Source organism: Ictidomys tridecemlineatus, chromosome 3, assembly GCF_052094955.1.
Source record: "Ictidomys tridecemlineatus isolate mIctTri1 chromosome 3, mIctTri1.hap1, whole genome shotgun sequence".
In the NCBI taxonomy this organism is placed as follows: Eukaryota; Metazoa; Chordata; class Mammalia; order Rodentia; family Sciuridae; genus Ictidomys; species Ictidomys tridecemlineatus.
The window spans coordinates 50,201,645-50,219,249 of NC_135479.1; the positions used below are offsets into that span (position 1 = coordinate 50,201,645).

Sequence of the window (17,605 nt, forward strand, 5' to 3'; positions counted from 1 at the left end):
TTTATACCCCCATGTCCAGGCCTTTCTATCTGCCTCAGGTATACCTGTCCAGGTGGCCTGCCTTCTCCACAGTATTTCCAGGCCTAGGTCCTCAAGTGCATGCTAGTTGAATTGGTAGATAATGGAATAAAGCCATTCAGACCAGAGAATGGGTCCAAGCCTGCAGGGCAAGGCAAGGCCAGTTAGTTGAGTCATCCTCTTATAGGTGGGGCTCCCCCCTCTGAGTCACAGCAAATGCTTGTTGGGGCTGTCCCATGACTACAGGTTAGTCTGTTCCAATGTTCCCCTGTCCCTTTATAACAGAAAAAAGCATAAAAAATTAACCTGTATAAGGGCTGGGGATGTAGATCAGTGGTAAGAGTGCTTACCTAGGAAGCACAAAGCCCTGGATTCAAACCTCAGGGTGGGAAGAAAGATTACCTGAGTGAAAATGACCTTCCCCTTTCTTAATCCACAAAAACAATTTTATTAACCCGTATGAAGACCCAAATCCCCTTTGACCCTCCCCAATACACAACCCCTCAGAAGGATGGGGCCATTTCCAGCCTAGGTTTCTCCCTTATTAGACTGGAGGAAGAGAACCTGTGCAAATAGGTCACCAGAAATGCCAAGTGTTGGGGAAGTATTAGACAAGTATGGCGGAGGAAGAAGAGGAGGAGGAAGGAGAAGGTGGGGGATCTGTTGAGGGTCCAGGAAAAACAAGGGGGGCTGGAGCTAGGGAGCCAAAAGAAGTAGGAAGAGTGGGGCTAGAACCCAGGAGTGGGGTCCGTTCTGAGGCAGGTTGGTCCCTTGGCTCCCCCTCCTCATCCCCTTCTTCATGTGGCTGAGTCTCGTCCTCGTCCCCAGGACCACGATGAACAGGCTGCTTGCAGATGGGGCAGGTCTTGCGAGTCTGAGTGAGCCAGGGGTCCACACAGCGGCTGTGATAGGCTATGGAGAGGAATAAGTTGAGGTACCCTACCTGGTGCCTTGGTGGTAGTGGTGGAGGCTTTGCACACAGGCAGTAAGGGCCTTACCATGGGCACAGGGGAGTACCCGAAGCTTGTCCCCATCTTCATATTCATCCAAGCAAATGGCACAGACATCATACTGGTCTCCTGAAGTAGAAAAAGGAATCTAGTCCTAAGCCATTCTGAACTGGGCTCACAAGAACTCTTGAAGGCCTGTGGTAGATCTAAGCCCTTCAAAAAAGTGTTCCCTAATTCTACAGAGAGTGGAAGAGCTAAGCAGAATAAAGGCCAGGGTAGAACATGAAAGCTTTTGGGGTGGAGGGGACAAGCACAGAGACGGGAAGTGGGTTTAGGGGGAGGTGATGTGAGGGTGGAGAGATGGAGTGGGAGGAGTAGAAACGGGCAGGACTTCTGCTATAGCCTTATATGGGCACTGAGGGCTCTAAGGCCTTAATACTCAACCCTACCAGTTTCTTCTGACTGAATCCTCACCACTTTACATTCTCTGCCCTCACTTCCTCTTACTTGTTAAGGTGTGTCATTCCATGTTTCCACCTATTCCACTTTAGTCCTCTATGGTTTCCATTTCATGCTCTTACTTCCCTCTCCTGTCTTCATCATATTTGGGACTAAAGAGGATAACATCTCAGGTTGACACCTTCTTACTGCCATCTTTGTACCCCTTATTTACTGGTATCTTAACTCCTTCAGAAACCAAGTAAGCTATGGGCAAGGCCCTTCCCTCCCCTATATCCTCACCCTTCTGATAGTCATGGATAGGAATCTGTTTCAGCTGCTCTTTGGTAAGTCGATTCCGCTGGAGCCTTTTCCGGTGCTGGATACAACGAACTATCTGGGGGAAAGGGGAGTGGATGGATCAGGTTTATGGAACAAACTGAACAGTGGGGGCTGGGGTTGTAGCTCAGTGGTAGAGAGCTTGCTAGCATGTGGGAGGCACTGGGTTTGATCCTCAGCACCACATAAAAATAGGTATTATGTTCACCTACAACTAAAAACAAAAAAAAAAAACAGCTATTCCTTTCAAATTCTGAGGTACTCACCATTAGTGCTCCCATGGCCAAAACCAGCAGTCCTACAATCCCAGTGAAAGGAATAAGGTAATAGCCCAAGGGGAAGCTATTATCTGGAACAAGAAGCACCTGAGCCCTGAGGAAAGGAAGATCAGTCTCAGAAGCAAGAAAAGCAAATGAACAAAGGATAGACTGGGTAACTGGCTCTGAACTATACCCAAATTGGGGAAAGGAATGGGCAGGGGAGAAAGGACCTAAGGGTGAGTGGTTGGGGCAGTGAGACCTGGACTGGGCTCCAGGTTGGCATGGAACTGCTGAAGGAAGGAGGCACATGTCCTACCCTTTCTCGTAGACAAAGAGGGCACGCAGGTACTTGGCGCTCCTCTCCCCAATAAACACAGATGGGATCCATATCTGCTGCTGGATTTCCTCTGCAGGGATCAGGGTGTTACACTGGGAACTCGACCTTCCACTCTAATAAATACTTTGGGAGCCTTGGCATTTGCCCCATCCCACCCAAAGGATTGGCTTCTTTTCCCTAAGCCTTCAGCCCTCCCACTATCTCTTAAGTCTGAGTTCTATTGAAAATTTAGTTCTCCACATTCTCCAAACTTACCACTATTCCACACCATGTTCAACAGTTCATTGGAATTCACATTGTGTACCACAGCTGCACCATACCCAGCCTTCTGAGCATTTAGGACCTATAAAGACAAGGCAGAAGATAAGAAAGCATCATGGACCTTGCCATTGTTCCTGGCTCTCTTGTTTTTTACCCTCAGCTTCCCAGCTCCCACTCCACATTCAGCAACCTTGAGGTCAAAGTTGCAGTCGAATCTTCGAAGCAGTGCAATAAAGACTGACCCGTTGACCGGGGCTGAGGGTGGTGGGGCAATGGGGCTGCAGGCATTTTCTGGGTGAGCCTCCACAAGGAACCCCTGGGACACAGAAGCAAAAACAGTTGGACTTCTTCCTAGATTCTGCTTCCCACAGAGCCCCCAAGTAGATTGGCCCTGCCATGCTACATGTTCTCTCTCACTTCCTTCTCATCCCTGGGGTCTGAGCATACCACCCAAGCCAGAAGCCTACATCTTTTTATCCTTCAAAAGATGCAATTAAAACAAACCACATCTCTTTTCTAGACCTCATTTTCCCTCTTCATTTCTTAGATGGGCTAGCCTGTACCCCATTCTGCAATCTAATTCAATTCTGCCTTCCAGTTCCCCACTAATTAAACTTTATGTACACATAACACATTTACCTGCCTACAAATTTCCAATTATGCATTTCACACAACTACTGATAATCTATTGCCCAAGTTCTTGCAGTGTTGCAGCCTTGCCATGAAGTACCACAGAACTGCTTTCTCACCCTACCCTTAGGGTAGCTTCTATTATCCTATTTTACCTTAAAATAAATTAAGCCTCAGATGATTAGCTTGCCCATGTCTATACAACCAATAGCTGGCTCCAGAGATCCTATTGATAAGTGCCACTTCCTCCTGTTTTTCATCTTAGTCCACTTTCATTCTCCCTAATAAGCTTGGAGTTCCATGGATGGGCACTCAGCCTTCAAACTCCAGATTCTGGATTCCACACCAGATGTATACATGAAATTAGTTCCTGACTCTTTCTACCTCCAGCTGCACCCAGGGCATGGTTCCTCAACCCCCACCCAGGACAAGATATGGGAATATAGAAAAATGGAAAAAAAGTCACCTGGAGTCCCTCTTGACTCAGAGTGGCCCCAAACAGAGCTGGGAGGTCTGCAAAGTCCATGCTGGCATTGTGCTCCGAAGTCTGTGGACAAAAAAGCCCATGTTCCTCAGCCTGCAATCTGTCCCCTCAGCGCCCTTCCCCCACCCGACCCTCGGACTCACCGCTCGAATGAGCCCCCGAATGGGGGTCGCTCCCCACAACACAGTAGCCACAACCACAGGAAGCGGGAAGGCCACAGAGTGCATGGCAGCGGGCGAAGAAAGGCTGAGGAAGTCGCGTCCTTGTAGAAGGGGCAGAGCGTATTTCTGCGCCCTCCTAACCCCTTCAGGATCCCAGGGGTCCAACCACCCCCAGGTCCCACTTCTCAGCTACATGGGGGCGCCGGGGAAAGAACCCCGACTCGGGGAGTGAGCTATCCAATTCGTTTAGTGGAGTTAAGGAAGACACAAAATGTATCCTTTTTTGGTATAGAGATAAAACGGATAAAGGGACCAGAAGTAAGCACAGGTGACAGAAACACTTCTAGAAGGGCGGGGGAGCTCAAGGAGGTGAGACTTCCGGCCAGGTGGGCCTTCTTCCTGTCCCTCGGAAAAGGGCTTCCGGTAAGGAAAGTCAGGCCACTTCCAACACTGGATGCTCAAGATGAAGGACTTCCGGTCCTAAAAGGCCAGTTAAAGGAAAAGTTAGGGATGGAAAGAATGCCTGAGTAGATACAGAGAACACCAAATCCTAGAAGACGATCTAATCGGTTCCTTTTAGTGCCCGTAAACCCCCCTTGTGTTTCCCTGTTTACAAACCTCTCATCCCTCGGGCAGCCGCCGACGTACCTGCAAGTCTCGCGAGAGTGACCACCCACCTCCGCCCCGCCACGGAAATCTTTCTCTATCGCGAGAGACCTCCGTACTCTGGCTAGCCTGACTCGCTCTCGCGAGACTTCCAAACAAATTCCTCTCCAGTTTCCCGCGATTCTAATTCGGTAAAAACTGCGCCTATAATCTGGTTTCCTAAAACAGCCACACCCCTTCCCGCACGCATCCCTCAAGCTCCCCCTTCATCTCCGCCTTACTCCCGGCCGCCTTTGCGCTGAACGTCTGCGCCAGCGCCGGCTTCCAGCTGGTGCTGGTGCTGGACCTGAGAGCCAGAGGGGCGTGCGCGCGCCCTCGCCCTGTTGCGCGCTCGGTGTCACCTTGGGCGCGAGCGGGGCCGCGCGCGCGCACGGGACCCGGAGCTGAGGGCCATTCAGTGGCGATGGCGGCGACGGCGAGCCCCGGGGCCGGCGGGATGGACGGGAAGCCCCGTACCTCCCCTAAGTCCGTCAAGTTCCTGTTTGGGGGCCTGGCCGGGTAAGCTCAGGCCCCACGGATGGGAAAGAAGGAGGAAGGGACGGGCCCAAGGTCTGGGCCTGGTTTCTCTCTGGGTCTTTTACAGTGAACTGAGCCAGCACGGGGTCAGCGTGCTCACCAGTGGTTTGTGAGGTCTTTTATGGGCTGCCAAGATCTTTTCACCCATTGCAGGACCCCTAATGGACTGCATGCGGGGTCATTGCACGACCTTTGCCAAGCCACCTGAGTTTCCTAGCTTACTGCTTGGCTCTGCCTAGCTGAATGGGGTTCCAGGTCATTAAGTGATTCCCTGAAGGACTGCTTGGAGTCCCAGATCATGGATATCCCCCTCCTCCCTTCCCTGGGTCGAACTGCATTTCGTCCCCTCATTGCTTGACTCCCATGGAGCTGCCTGGACCACTTTCATTGCATGGCTCCTGCTGGACACCTATAATTTCCAGACACATTGCTCTTACATGCCCAACATGTCCAACAGCCTCCTAAGTCCTTACTCACATGACAGGCCCTGACCTTTGTAACTTCTTGCCACCAGGCTCCAGTAGGCATTAGTAGATCTGGAACTCCTGACCCTTAATTACACTCCTGCCTTCCCCCAGGATGGGAGCTACAGTTTTTGTTCAACCCCTGGACCTAGTGAAGAACCGGATGCAACTGAGCGGAGAAGGGGCCAAAACAAGAGAGTACAAAACCAGCTTCCATGCTCTCACCAGCATCCTGAAGGCAGAAGGGTTGAAGGGCATTTACACTGGGTACTGGCCTCAGATTGGGGAGAAGGGTATGGGTTGGCAGGTCTAGATCTTTTCCTGATGCGCTGACCCCTTTGCTCCTCAGTCTGTCAGCTGGTCTCCTGCGACAGGCCACCTACACCACTACTCGCCTTGGCATTTATACCGTGCTTTTTGAGCGCCTGACTGGGGCTGATGGTACACCCCCTGGTTTTCTGCTGAAGGCCCTGATTGGCATGACTGCAGGTGCAACTGGTGCCTTTGTGGGAACACCAGCTGAGGTGGCTCTTATCCGTATGACTGCTGATGGTCGGTGAGTTACAGGACTGAACCCAACTCAAGTCCCATTCTTGGAATCTAGAATGAAAGTACCAGTTTTTTAAACCCAGACCTAGAGCAGAATGTTTATGTACTCTTGCTCCCATTTTTTGCTCCTGTGGGCAGTGTGGACTGTCCTGATCTTGGGCTCTCCCTACTCTTTCTCCAGGCTTCCGGCTGATCAACGTCGTGGCTATAAAAACGTGTTTAATGCCCTGATTCGAATTGCCCGGGAAGAGGGAGTCCCCACTCTGTGGCGGGTGAGGAAAGTCTCTGGAGACTTAGGGCTTGTAGGTTCTGGTCCCTAGTATTTCTGACTCTTCCTTCACTCTCCCACTTTCAGGGCTGTATTCCTACCATGGCTCGGGCTGTTGTTGTCAATGCTGCCCAGCTTGCCTCCTATTCCCAATCTAAGCAGTTCTTATTGGACTCAGGTAAGAACCAGATCTGGGCCCTTAACTCCCAGCCTGGCCAGATTGCTCCAAACTGACTATCACCTCCTGCTTTACTCTCCAGGCTACTTCTCTGACAATATCCTATGCCACTTTTGTGCCAGTATGATCAGTGGCCTTGTTACCACTGCCGCCTCTATGCCCGTGGACATTGTCAAGACTCGGTAAGTGTGCAGGCCTGGCTTGGATAGGTGTTGGAGGCCCCCCTTTCTGTCTCTTATGCCCTTGCTTCTCTCCTCTGTCTCTTTCTCTCTCCCCACCCCCACAGTACTGGGGTTTTAACCCAGGGCCTTGTGCATGCTAGACAAGTGCTCTACCACTGAGTTACATCCCGCATCTCTGCTTCCTTTCTTTCAGGATCCAGAACATGAGAATGATTGATGGGAAGCCAGAATACAAGAATGGGCTGGTGAGAAAGCAGGGCTAGGGGCTTGAGTCATAGTGTCAGATGCCCTGGGAGGGTTATGACAGTAGCTGGGTAGGGGACAGGGTCCCAAGTCCACGTCCTAGTTCTGTTACCCTGCGTGTCTGTCTGTCTGTCTAGGATGTGCTGATAAAGGTTGTTCGCTATGAGGGATTCTTCAGCCTATGGAAGGGCTTCACACCATACTATGCCCGCCTGGGTCCCCACACTGTCCTCACCTTCATCTTCTTGGAGCAGATGAACAAGGCCTACAAACGTCTCTTCCTCAGTGGCTGAGGGGGCAGGATACCTGGAGCCAATGTGCCGGGGCTCCCAGTCATCCATTGCTCTTACAGTCACTGCACCCCAGGGAGCCTGGACTCTGCTGCTCTGGGCCCCTCTATTTATTTCCCCTCCACAGTTTGGTTTCCTCCTTGTGTTAAAGGACTTTGATCTGTTCTACCCTCTGCTCCAGTTTGCCCTGCTTGGCCTAATTCTTATGACCACTCTGTCAGTGGCTGTTCCTTGGTGGAGCTGGGAAACTCGAAGATTTCTAGATTTCCCTTAGGTGTTAGTTTTAGGACACAGAGGACAGCAGAAAATCCCCCTTCTGTGGGGAAACCAAGGCAGAGCAGAGGAGACAGAAGAAAGCAGAAGCTATCAAGATGGTGGAAAGGTCTGCAGTGGGAGGCTGTGGCCCTTCCTCCCCTCACTGAGGACTTAATTAATAAATTGGATTGATGACACCACCCCCAAATCTGGAGAGTTGTGGGGATGAACAGGGGAGGAGTCTGGACAAAGAAGTTGATACCCCTGGAGAACAGGAACTGGAGTTTTTAAGAAAAATTATTTTTTTTTATTTTTTATTTTTTATTTTTTTTTTTAAAGAGAGAGTGAGAGACAGAGGGGGACAGAGAGAGAGAGAGAGAATTTTTTTAACATTTATTTAGTTTTTCTTAGTTCTTGGTGAACACAACATCTTTGTTGGTATGTGGTGCTGCTGAGGATCGAACCCGGGCAGCACGCATGCTAGGCGAGCGCGCTACCGCCTGAGCCACATCCCCAGCCCAAGAAAAATTATTAAAGACAAGGCATCTGCTGGTTTTATGCAAATGCTGTGTAGGTCAGTCATGGTATAGTAACATAGGGCAGAAACCCAAACTCCAGGCCTTGTATGTTGCTTCCCAGCTGCTTGCTCAGGAATGCAGCAGATGCACAAATCATCTCACATTAATCCCTAGGAAAAGCCTCTGGGATCTGGTGACTGGTTTGTAGACTCAAGAGGGAGGGGCTAAAAAATCATATTTTTGTGAATTGGGGTGAGGGCTGGGGGGCAGGGATTGTGGGGTGGACAATACAGCTGATCCAAAGTTTAAAAAGGATTTTGGCCAGAGACCAGCACTGGCTGAGGAGAGTGACTGCCTCATCCACTTATTGAGAATTGTGGTTGCTAGGCCTTGCTTTCAAGGAGCCTACAAATCTCTTGGAACATAAAGGGGCATGGGAAGGTCATACTGGGAGGAGTGCTAGGCTGTGTGCCAGGCCTTGGGATGGGCAGACAGCAGGTGGGAGCTGTCCCTTTTGCAGAGCCTTGCCAATGGAACAAGAAATGAAACTCCTGACACCTTAGCTGCTGCCTCCCTTCTTACCCACCATGCACACCGTGTCCTGGAGCATTGTGGCTACTTTGAGACACTTAAAGACTGGATCTTGTCCTTAAGGCACTTCAATTCCAGCAAGGAAATGACAGGAACCGGGTACAGTAGTGTGCTGCTGCATCTGTTATCCCAGCAGTTCCAGGGGCTGATGAAGGATTGCCAAGTTTGCAACTTAGCAAGGTCCTGTCTCAATAAATAAATAAATAGATAGATAGATAGAGTGGGGGATGTGGCCCGATGGTTAAGCACCCTCCCTACCAACTATTTCTGAGGCTGCAGTAGTAAGCAGATAACCCCTTTTGCCTTGAGGGTTGCAGGCTACCAGTGGCTAGGCTTCAGCAGTGTCCCTCAACTCCAGGACAACTTGACTATTCTGTTCTGGAGTTTCTGCTTGAGGTGGCTGGTGGGCGGCCACTCCTGCAGTAGAGAAAGTGCCAGCTGTGACTGAAGGTTTGTTGGATAAGTAGTTGGGACCAGGGTGGGGGAAGTTGAGACCTTGGGAATTATTTTAACAAGCCCCTCAACCACTTTGGTTCCAAAAGAAACTACATTTTCTTTTTTTATTTTTTTTTATTCTACAAATAACGTACAGTGATGGTCGAGAAATATAAAACACTAAGCAGAGGGGGGGATCCATATTTATGATACTCAAAGATAATCAGTGCTCTCATCTTGATAAATCACAAATTTTCTTCTATGTAAGGATGCCTGTAGGAGCCATGCAGTATTCTGTTTATCTGCTTTTCCTTAAATTTCCCCAAACTAACCATGTGGCCTGACAACACTCCATTAACCTAGGGAGCTTGGTTCTGTGACCCTCACAACTCCATCATCTCACTACCCCTCTTGATTTGTACAGTCTGGAGTTGAGTGTCTGGATATGAAGAGGAGGCTTCAAATAAAGGAACTGTAATTAAGTCCTCCTCTGATGCTGTGGGCTTGCCCTCAGCCAAATTCCAATAGGAGAGACCATCAGACACTCAAGGTCCTCCAAACCACCCACCTTCAGAGGCTGTGGCCAGCATACCTAATACTCACTGTTCCCAGCAAGTCCTGACCACGACCCTGACTCAAGGCTGAGGGCCACCGTCGTGATATCAGAGGCCCTATGCGACCATTAGCCCGTACCCACAGAAAGAGGCTAGAACGGAAAGTGGGGAGTGATCCTTGAAGGAAGAGCAGCCAGGCCCGAGGCACAGTCACTTGCCTTCCCCTCTGCACCTCCAGATATGTGGTTTCTATGGCTGTGGCCAGGGCAGCAGACTGGTCAGAGTCCAGGGCATGTGGTTTCATATGCCAGACCCAGGTCAGCAGTAGGATAAGGACCATAGAGGCAATCAGGAGCCAGAGGAGACCCAAGATGTAGAAGCCCAAGGGGAGAAAGCAGCAAATGTCAGGGTTGAGAAAAGGGTAATTTCTGGCGCTGTGAAAATTCCCTTGAGCTGCTAAGACCATTTCAGATTCAGGAGAGATTGTGAGGGAGCCTGAGTTAGTAGGGAATGAGGTATATTCTGTGGTGGGCTCTGCAGTGATTGAGGTTAGGGGTACTGACATGGTTAGGGTTATGATAGCCTCTGGGGAGGTCAAGGCTGTGGTAGGCTCTGGAGAGGTCAGGGCTGTAGTGGCCACTGGGGAAGTCAGGGTTGTGGTGGCCTCCAGGTAGGTCAGGGCTATGATAGGCTCTGGGGTGATTGAGATTGGGGGTATTGACATAATTAGGGTTGTGGTGGTCTCCGGGGAGATCAAGGCAGTAGTAGGCTGTGGGGAAGTCAGGATTGTGGTGGGCTCTGGGGTAGTTGGGGGTTCTGGCTTGATTGAGTTTGGTGTGGTCAGGGTTGTGATGGGTTCATTAGTAGGTTTTAGACTTTTGGATAATGTGGTAGATTCTATGGCTGTTGGGAATGTGGAGGAATCTGGGATCTGTCTATGTAGGAATATGGTCTGTCTCTTGGTGAATTCTTCAGTTGGAGGCAAAGAGGGCATTTGAGTCAGAGAAGCGGTAGATTTGGAGTAGAGTAGGTCCCAGTGGGTTGTATAGGCTTTGGTGTTGGTAGAGAGTTTGGCCATAGTCTTTGTGGTTTCTTCCATGTCGGTATCATCATAGTAATCATGCTCATCCACATCACCAATAGGGGGGCAATTTTCCCCTGTATAGTTATAGACAGGTGTTTTGTTCAAATTGCTACATTGCACACTGGTCACATTGGAGGTCATGTCTTTGACATCCATATCCTCCTTCCATACGTAGACGTTGCTGGGGTTTTTCTCCAGCCAGTGACGGAAATAGAGAATCTCACAGTCACAATACCAGATATTGCTATGGAGAAAAACAAAAGAAATGCCGAGTTTCCCAAAGAAGCCCTTTGGTATCGTGTATAGCCAGTTTGCTTGGAGGTAGAGGGTGTCAAGCTCCTCCAACCCATTCAGGAGGCCAGGAGGTAGCTCACTGAGCTTATTGTTGGCAAGATTGAGCTTCTGTAGCTGGGTGGTGGTTTCCAGGAGCCCAGGGGGCAGAGTCTTCAGCTTGTTGTGTTGCAGGTAGAGTTCCTCAAGTTTGCTGAGGCCATTCAATGCACCAGGAGACAATGAGGCCAACTGGTTGAAGGAAACGTCCAGGATAGTGAGTGCAGGCAGTGTCTGCCCTAGGAATGGCAGGCTTTTCAGTTCATTGTGAGATATAACCAGTATCTCCAGAAGTGGCAACATTCCAACTGTCTGCAGGCTGCTCAGCTGATTTGTATCCAGATACAGCTGAGTAAGGCCAGTGAGAGGCACCAGGGATGCTGTGGAGAAGGTAACCAGGAGGTTCTCACTCAGGTGAAGGATGGCTGTGTCTGCTGGCAAGTCTGCAGGCAGCATTGTCAGGTTCTGTTTTTCACAGTTCACTTCCAGTTGGCTGGCCGGTTTGGAGATGTCACAGATGGAATGGGAGTATAAGGGGCTTGGCAGCAGGAGCAACAAGAGGAGGAGAGACATGGGGACCTGTAGACAATGGGAGTTTGAGTGAACATCCCACCAGCCTCTAGCATCATATATCCAGGTCCTGGACCTTCGTACTTGTAGCTCCCAGAATCCCTTCCTGAAACCCAGTTTCCATACCTTCCACTCCCTTCTCCTAATCTTGCCCCTAAAGCCTAAACTACTAGCTTCATGTCCTTGGCTCTTACCCATTTGATAGACCCTCCTTCTCCCCAAACCCCAACTTACAGTCACACAGAAACACCTCCAAAGACACAGAGCTTCTTCCAGGGGGTGACTCCGTCCTTCTGTCTTCCAGCTCCAGTGAGAGTCAGGCCAGGGGCAGGAAAGGGATGAGGATGGGGAGGAAATGCCAGACTGATAGGGTCTCCTGTGACCCAGGGAACAATCTCCCTTCTGAATACAAGTCCTTATCGCCTCCCTCCACAACTCCCCAAGCCCTTCTTTAGAATCTACTCTCTCCCTCTTTCATCTTCCCGGGGTGGACTCTTCTAACCATTACCCTTGTCCAGCTTTTAAAAACCTCTCCCGATACCACTCTTTCCTTCCGTTCACAGCTACATGATTAGAGTTGTGTGACTTTTTTTAGAGTTGCCTAATTTTAATTCTTTCCTTCCTCACCTCCCTCTGCCTTCTCTCTCCCCAAACTACTTCTCCCCCAACTTACTCCATTGACGTGGTTCTTGCCAAGGTCACTAGTGCCCTCTTTCCTCTACATTCATTGGAAACTTCTCCATTATAATTTTTTTTTGAGACAGAATCTCAATGTTGTCCAGGATGACCTCAAATTTGTAATCCTCTTGCCTCAACCTCCCAGATTACTGGGATTACAGGTGTAAGCTACTGTTCCTGGCTTCATTATGGTCTTATTTGATTTTTGTAGCCTATTTGCCCGTGGCTACTCCATGCTTAGGACTCTCCATTGGCCTACATGCAAGTGATACCAATTTTCTTGGTTTTCCTCTTACCTACCTGGTTGGTCCTTTTTGTTCACTTTTGTGGATTCCTTCTCTTCTGCCTTTCTTGAACAGTGAACCTATCCCCAGAATTTTTTCTTAGGCTCTTTTCATTTCTTACACTCCATAAGTAACTGGGGTCATCTTCATTAATTTCCTTGCCTGCAACCACCACCTCTACCTTCAGTGACTCTTAAATCTATATCTCTAGTCCAGACCCCTCATCTGAGATCCAAACATATATATCTTAATGCCTTTGGGGCTTTCATTAATATACAGGGAATGTAATACCAGGGCGCTTTGCCACTGAGCTACATCCACTTCCCTTTTAAATTTTTGAGACAGGGTCTCACTAAGATGCTGAGGGCCGGGCTGGGGATGTGGCTCAACTTGCCTGGCATGTGTGCGTCCCGGGTTCGATCCTCAGCACCACATACCAACAAAGATGTTGCGTCCGCCGAGAACTAAAAAATAAATATTAAAAATTCTCTCTCTTTCTCTCTCTCCTCTCTCACTCTCTCTTTAAAAAAAGATGCTGAGGGCCTTGTTAATTGCTGAGGCTATACTTGAACTTGCAATTCTCCTGTCTTACCTTCCTGAGTTGCTGGGATAACAGGTGTGTGCCACTGTGCCCAGTTTCCCAATGCCTTTTGGACTTCTCTCCTTGGGTGTACCACAAGCACAAAAATATGTTCTAAATTGAGCTCATATCATCCAAAAAGCTTCTTCTATGTTGTTCAACCTGGCAAACGATACCAACATCCATTCATTCACCTAGCCATTCAATCAATTTTGAAAAACAAAATCCCTGATGCCCATCCCTACTTCTTCCCTTCCTTAATCCTTATGTCCAACCTATCACCAATTCCTTCTGATCTATCTCTAGTCTCTTTCAAATCTACTCTCTATCCCTCAACTCCAAAGCACTGTCTTCTCTCTAATTGCTTCCCTACAGTAGCCTCCTACTTGGTCTCCCAATTTTTTAATTTCCCTTCTCTGCATTCTCCACCAGAGTGGTCTTTCTGAACTGCAATCTGCTCATCTCCTCCCATTGCTTAAACTCACCAATGGCTCCTTATTGCTTTTAGGAGAAATCTAAAGTCCCTTACATGGCCTTCAGAATCCTGCAAGATCTGTACTTTGCCTACCTGTCTGGACTCATCTTTTACTACTTTCTCTCTCTCTCTCTCTCTCTGTACTGGGGATTGACCTTACTGGTGCTTAACCACTGGACCACATCCCCAACCCTTTTTTATTTGTGATTTAGAGACAGGGTCTTGCTAAATTGCTTAGGGCTTCACTAAGTTACTGAAGATGGCCTCAAACTTGCAATCCTCCTGCCTCAGCCTCCTAAAATGCTGGGATTACAGGCATGTACCACTGCACCTGGCTGTACACTCTCTCTCTTTTTTTAATATATTTTTTTAGTTGTTGATGGACCTTTATTTCATTTTTTTAATTTATATGTGGTGCTGAGAATCAAACCCAGTGTGATCCTCTTGCTCAGCCTTCTGAGTTGCTGCACCACCATGCCCAGCTTCCCAATAATTTTGGGAAGTGCTCTACACATGCTAGGCAAGTACTCTACCACTGAGCCACAACCCAGACCCCTGTACACTCTCTTGATTATTCTCTTTCCTGTGGGCCTGAATTTCCCCTTACTCTTTACCCACTTCTGCCTAAGTCTTACTTTTTTAAAAGTTTCAACTTAGAATTTTTTCTTTTGGAAAGTCTTCTCTGATTTCCAAGACCAGGTTAGGTGTCTGTTTCAAAGAGCCAGTACCAAGTCTGCTGGGCCACTGACACTTCTAAGAAATACCTTTTGACTGATTCCCAGAAGGAATTCCATGCAAAACCCACATGAATTTGCCCCCTATTTGCTTACCACTGGTTACTGGACAAGGAGTAGGCACTTAAGCAAGATTCAATTCATTCATAGATTTACTATTTATATAGTTTTTCAACTGCAAAAATTATTGGGAAGCTGGGTATGGTAGTATAGCAACTCAGGAGGCTGAGCAGGAGGATCACAAGTTCGAGGCCAGCCTCAGCAATTTAGTAATGCCCTAAACAACTTAGCAAGACCTTGTCTCAAAATATAAAAAGTGCTAAGAATATAGCTCAGTGGTTAAGTGCCCGTGGGTTCAGTCCCTGGTACCCTGCCAAAAAAGGTTTGGAAATGTGGAGAAAACGGTGCAGTTAATATCAGATTAGTATCAGGAAGTGAAGTGGAAGATCATATAGAAAGAAACTTGACTAAGAACCCTGAGGCTGGTGATTTTTACTGCGTTCGTATCAGAATTTTTCATTGTAAGCAACAGAAAACATTCTAGCTAATTTGGACTGAAAATGAATTGGAGTTAAAAACACATTGGAGGCTAGGGATATAGCTCAGTTGGTAGAGTGCTTGCCTTGCATACACAAGGCCCTGGGTTCAATCCCCAGCACCAACAAAAAACAACCCCCCCACACACACACATTAGAACTGGAGCACCGAGGCACATGCCTGTAATCCCAGTGACTCAGGAGGCTGAGGTAGAAGGATCATAAGTTAGAAGTCAGCCTGAGCAATTCAGTGAGGTCCTAAGCAACTTAGCGAGACTCTATTTCAAAATAAAAAAGGGCTGGGTATATGGCTTGGTGATAAAACACTCCTGGTAGTAAAGCACACCCACAGTCATGTGCCTGTTAACTCCATGTTGCACTCCATGTGACTTTGAAGACTCCATGTTGCAAGGGAGTCTGGAAAGGCAAATATCTGGCATTTTTAGCTTCTGAAATAGGAAATAAGTAAACAAACAAACAGACAGGTAAATAAAAACAAAAAATACATTGGTTAATCCAGATGTGGTGGCACACACCTGTAACCCAGCTACTTGGGTGACTGAGGCTGCAGAATTGCTTGAGCCAAGGAGTTCTAGGTTAGCTTGGGCAATATAGTGAGACCCTGTCTCAAAAACAAAAATAATCAACAACAAAAAAACATTCACAGACTTCTGGGCTGGAGACCAGACATGAAGCTATGCCGCCAAGAATAGTGCCCAGAAACAGGCTGCAGAACCAGTCTGGTGAGCATAACTCTGCTTCTGCTGCAAGACCAGGCCACTGAAGCTTGTGTTGCCCCAGCTGCTGAGCCAGAAACTCAGTCATCACTACCTCCCCTGCTGCAGAGAGAGAGTCCCACACAATCCCTATTTCTTTGTGACAATAGCTTCTAATTCAAGTCTGGGTGTGAATTTGATTGGTCATGTGCCTGTTAACTCCATGCTGCACTCCATGTGACTTTGCAGACTCCATGTTGCAAGGGAGTCTGGGAAGGCAAATATCTGGCATTTTTAGTTTCTGAAATAGGAAACATGTTCTGCTTTCCAAAGATTCTAAAGTTGAAGACTTTTTCAAACATCAAAGGGAGATTAAAATGCTTTGACACCTACTGCACTGATCCTATGTTTTACTTTCTTCAGATGTCAATGTCCTAAATTATGTTACACGTTTTCAAAATTTTCATCTTTTCTTCTTGTCAGGCAAGGGTAGGCCACGTCTGCTGGCAGGACTGCCAGCAGCACTGTCAGATTCCAGTTATCACAGCTCACTTCTACCTGGCTGGCCACAATTGCTGGGTCATGTTCATTGCATGTTCACTTTAAGAAACTGGCCAACTGTTTCCCAGAGTGGATGTAACATTTTACAATCTCATAGCAACATATGGGTGATCCAGTTTCTCTGTATCCTTGCCGGCCTTTGGAGTTGTCTACATTTAATGGATAATGATGTTGAATATTTTTCACCTACATATTGTTCTCTGAATATTTTCATCAGTACAGTGTATCTTCATGTCTTTTGCCCATGTTCTGGTTGGCTTGTTATTTTTACTGTTACTTTGAACATTTTTTTTTTTTTTTGGTACTGGAGATTGAACCTAGGGGTGCCTAACCACTGAACCACATCCCCAACCCTTTTTAAAATATTTTATTTATAGAAATAGGGCCTCACTAAGTTTCTTAGGGCCTTGGTAAGTTGCTGAGGCTGGCTTTAAACTTGTAATACTTCTGCCTCAGCCTCCTGAGTTACTGAGATTACGTGCATGCACCACTGTGCCCAGCATTTTGGACATTCTTGAAAGCTTGTTTAGAGGTTCTAGCAGGGGAGTGCAGCTACTTATATACTCTTGACCAAATGGTCCTCCTCTATTGAGGAAGGTTGTCCTCTTTGAGGGAGGATGAAATGTCGGGAGGGACATATGTTGAGTGGTGAAGGAGGAAAGTGACACTCACCTTGCCAGGCAGATCAGTTGAATCAACCCTGGCTATCAATGGAGTGACAGATGTTGCAGCCAGGTGGTCCTCACATCCTGGGTATTCTTTATATATTCTAGATACTATTTCTTTACTGGGTGTGTGGTTTGTGAATTATTTTCTCCCAGTCCTGTAATTTATCTTTTCATCTTCTTACCATTTTTTTGTAGAGCAAAAGTCTTACATGTTGACTGAATCAGATTTATCAATTTTTCTTTTATGTATTAGGTTTGTTTTTGGTGTAAACTCTAAGAACTCTACCTAAATTTTCTCCACTGTTTTTCTTTAGGGGTGTGTGTGTGTGTGTGTGTGTGTGTGTGCGCGCGCGTGCGCGCGCACACGCGCGCAAGTTCAAAACCAGCCTCAGCAACTCAGCAAAGTCCTAATTAACTCAGTTAGATCCTGTCTATAAATAAAATAAAATAAAATAGAATAAAAAGGGCTGCAGATGTGACTCAATAGTAAAGTGCCCCTGATTTAACAGTGGCTTTACCACTGAGCCACATCTCCAGCCATTTTAATTTTTTTTTTTTGAGACAGGGTCTCACTGATTTGCTTAGGCCTTGCTGAGTTGCTGAGGCTGGCCTCAAACTTCAATCCTCCTGTCTCAGCCTCCCAAGCTGCTTGGATTATAGCATGTGCTAGTGAGCCCAGCTCTTAATTTTATCATTTTATATATTACTTTTAAAATCAAGTTTTTTAAAAAAAAATTTTGCTGGGTGTGATGGCATATACCTGTAATCCCAGTGGCTCAGGAGGCTGAGGCAGCAAGATTGC

At 47.6% G+C, this 17,605-nt stretch overlaps 3 protein-coding genes across 6 annotated transcripts; 1 reads left to right on the forward strand and 2 right to left on the reverse strand.

Moving 5' to 3' along the window:
* Nucleotides 1-442: 442 nt before the first annotated feature.
* Rnf167 (ring finger protein 167) lies at nucleotides 443-4,894 on the reverse strand. 4 transcript variants are annotated; one of them, XM_021734607.3, is made up of 10 exons: nucleotides 4,766-4,894; nucleotides 3,861-4,358; nucleotides 3,700-3,780; nucleotides 2,794-2,919; nucleotides 2,598-2,685; nucleotides 2,322-2,412; nucleotides 2,012-2,117; nucleotides 1,710-1,803; nucleotides 1,017-1,097; nucleotides 443-930 (listed from the first exon to the last, which is right to left on the reverse strand). In XM_021734607.3, the coding sequence occupies exons 2-10, from the start codon at nucleotides 3,942-3,944 to the stop codon at nucleotides 626-628; spliced, it is 1,056 nt and encodes a 351-aa protein (XP_021590282.2). In that variant the 5' UTR covers nucleotides 3,945-4,358; nucleotides 4,766-4,894; the 3' UTR covers nucleotides 443-625. The 4 variants fall into 4 exon arrangements, with proteins under 4 accessions (XP_021590282.2, XP_021590281.2, XP_005337411.2 ...); XM_021734606.3 differs by lacking the exon at nucleotides 4,766-4,894 and adding an exon at nucleotides 4,527-4,663; XM_005337354.5 differs by lacking the exon at nucleotides 4,766-4,894 and adding an exon at nucleotides 4,497-4,651.
* A 12-nt stretch (nucleotides 4,895-4,906) lies between these two features.
* Slc25a11 (solute carrier family 25 member 11) lies at nucleotides 4,907-7,689 on the forward strand. Its single transcript, XM_005337359.4, has 8 exons — nucleotides 4,907-5,042; nucleotides 5,639-5,791; nucleotides 5,874-6,080; nucleotides 6,255-6,345; nucleotides 6,429-6,519; nucleotides 6,602-6,701; nucleotides 6,895-6,946; nucleotides 7,082-7,689. The coding sequence occupies exons 1-8, from the start codon at nucleotides 4,948-4,950 to the stop codon at nucleotides 7,235-7,237; spliced, it is 945 nt and encodes a 314-aa protein (XP_005337416.1). The 5' UTR covers nucleotides 4,907-4,947; the 3' UTR covers nucleotides 7,238-7,689.
* A 1,409-nt stretch (nucleotides 7,690-9,098) lies between these two features.
* Nucleotides 9,099-17,250, reverse strand: Gp1ba (glycoprotein Ib platelet subunit alpha). Its single transcript, XM_040269486.2, has 2 exons — nucleotides 11,806-17,250; nucleotides 9,099-11,580 (listed from the first exon to the last, which is right to left on the reverse strand). The coding sequence occupies exon 2, from the start codon at nucleotides 11,572-11,574 to the stop codon at nucleotides 9,604-9,606; it is 1,971 nt and encodes a 656-aa protein (XP_040125420.1). The 5' UTR covers nucleotides 11,575-11,580; nucleotides 11,806-17,250; the 3' UTR covers nucleotides 9,099-9,603.
* Between the last annotated feature and the right edge of the window lie 355 nt (nucleotides 17,251-17,605).

What these genes read in the sequence shown, in the direction of transcription:
- Gp1ba (XM_040269486.2), bottom strand. Translation starts at nt 11,574, where the DNA reads ATGTCTCTCCTCCTCTTGTTGCTCCTGCTGCCAAGCCCCTTATACTCC.
- Slc25a11 (XM_005337359.4), top strand. Translation starts at nt 4,948, where the DNA reads ATGGCGGCGACGGCGAGCCCCGGGGCCGGCGGGATGGACGGGAAGCCC. An exon ending in TTGAAGGGCATTTACACTGG is followed by an intron (nt 5,792 to 5,873) that starts GTACTGGCCTCA and finishes TTTGCTCCTCAG; the next exon opens with TCTGTCAGCTGGTCTCCTGC. An exon ending in CGTATGACTGCTGATGGTCG is followed by an intron (nt 6,081 to 6,254) that starts GTGAGTTACAGG and finishes CTCTTTCTCCAG; the next exon opens with GCTTCCGGCTGATCAACGTC.
- Rnf167 (XM_021734607.3), bottom strand. Translation starts at nt 3,944, where the DNA reads ATGCACTCTGTGGCCTTCCCGCTTCCTGTGGTTGTGGCTACTGTGTTG. An exon ending in GAACATGGTGTGGAATAGTG is followed by an intron (nt 2,413 to 2,597) that starts GTAAGTTTGGAG and finishes TGATCCCTGCAG; the next exon opens with AGGAAATCCAGCAGCAGATA. An exon ending in CTCTTTGTCTACGAGAAAGG is followed by an intron (nt 2,118 to 2,321) that starts GTAGGACATGTG and finishes TCCTTTCCTCAG; the next exon opens with GGCTCAGGTGCTTCTTGTTC.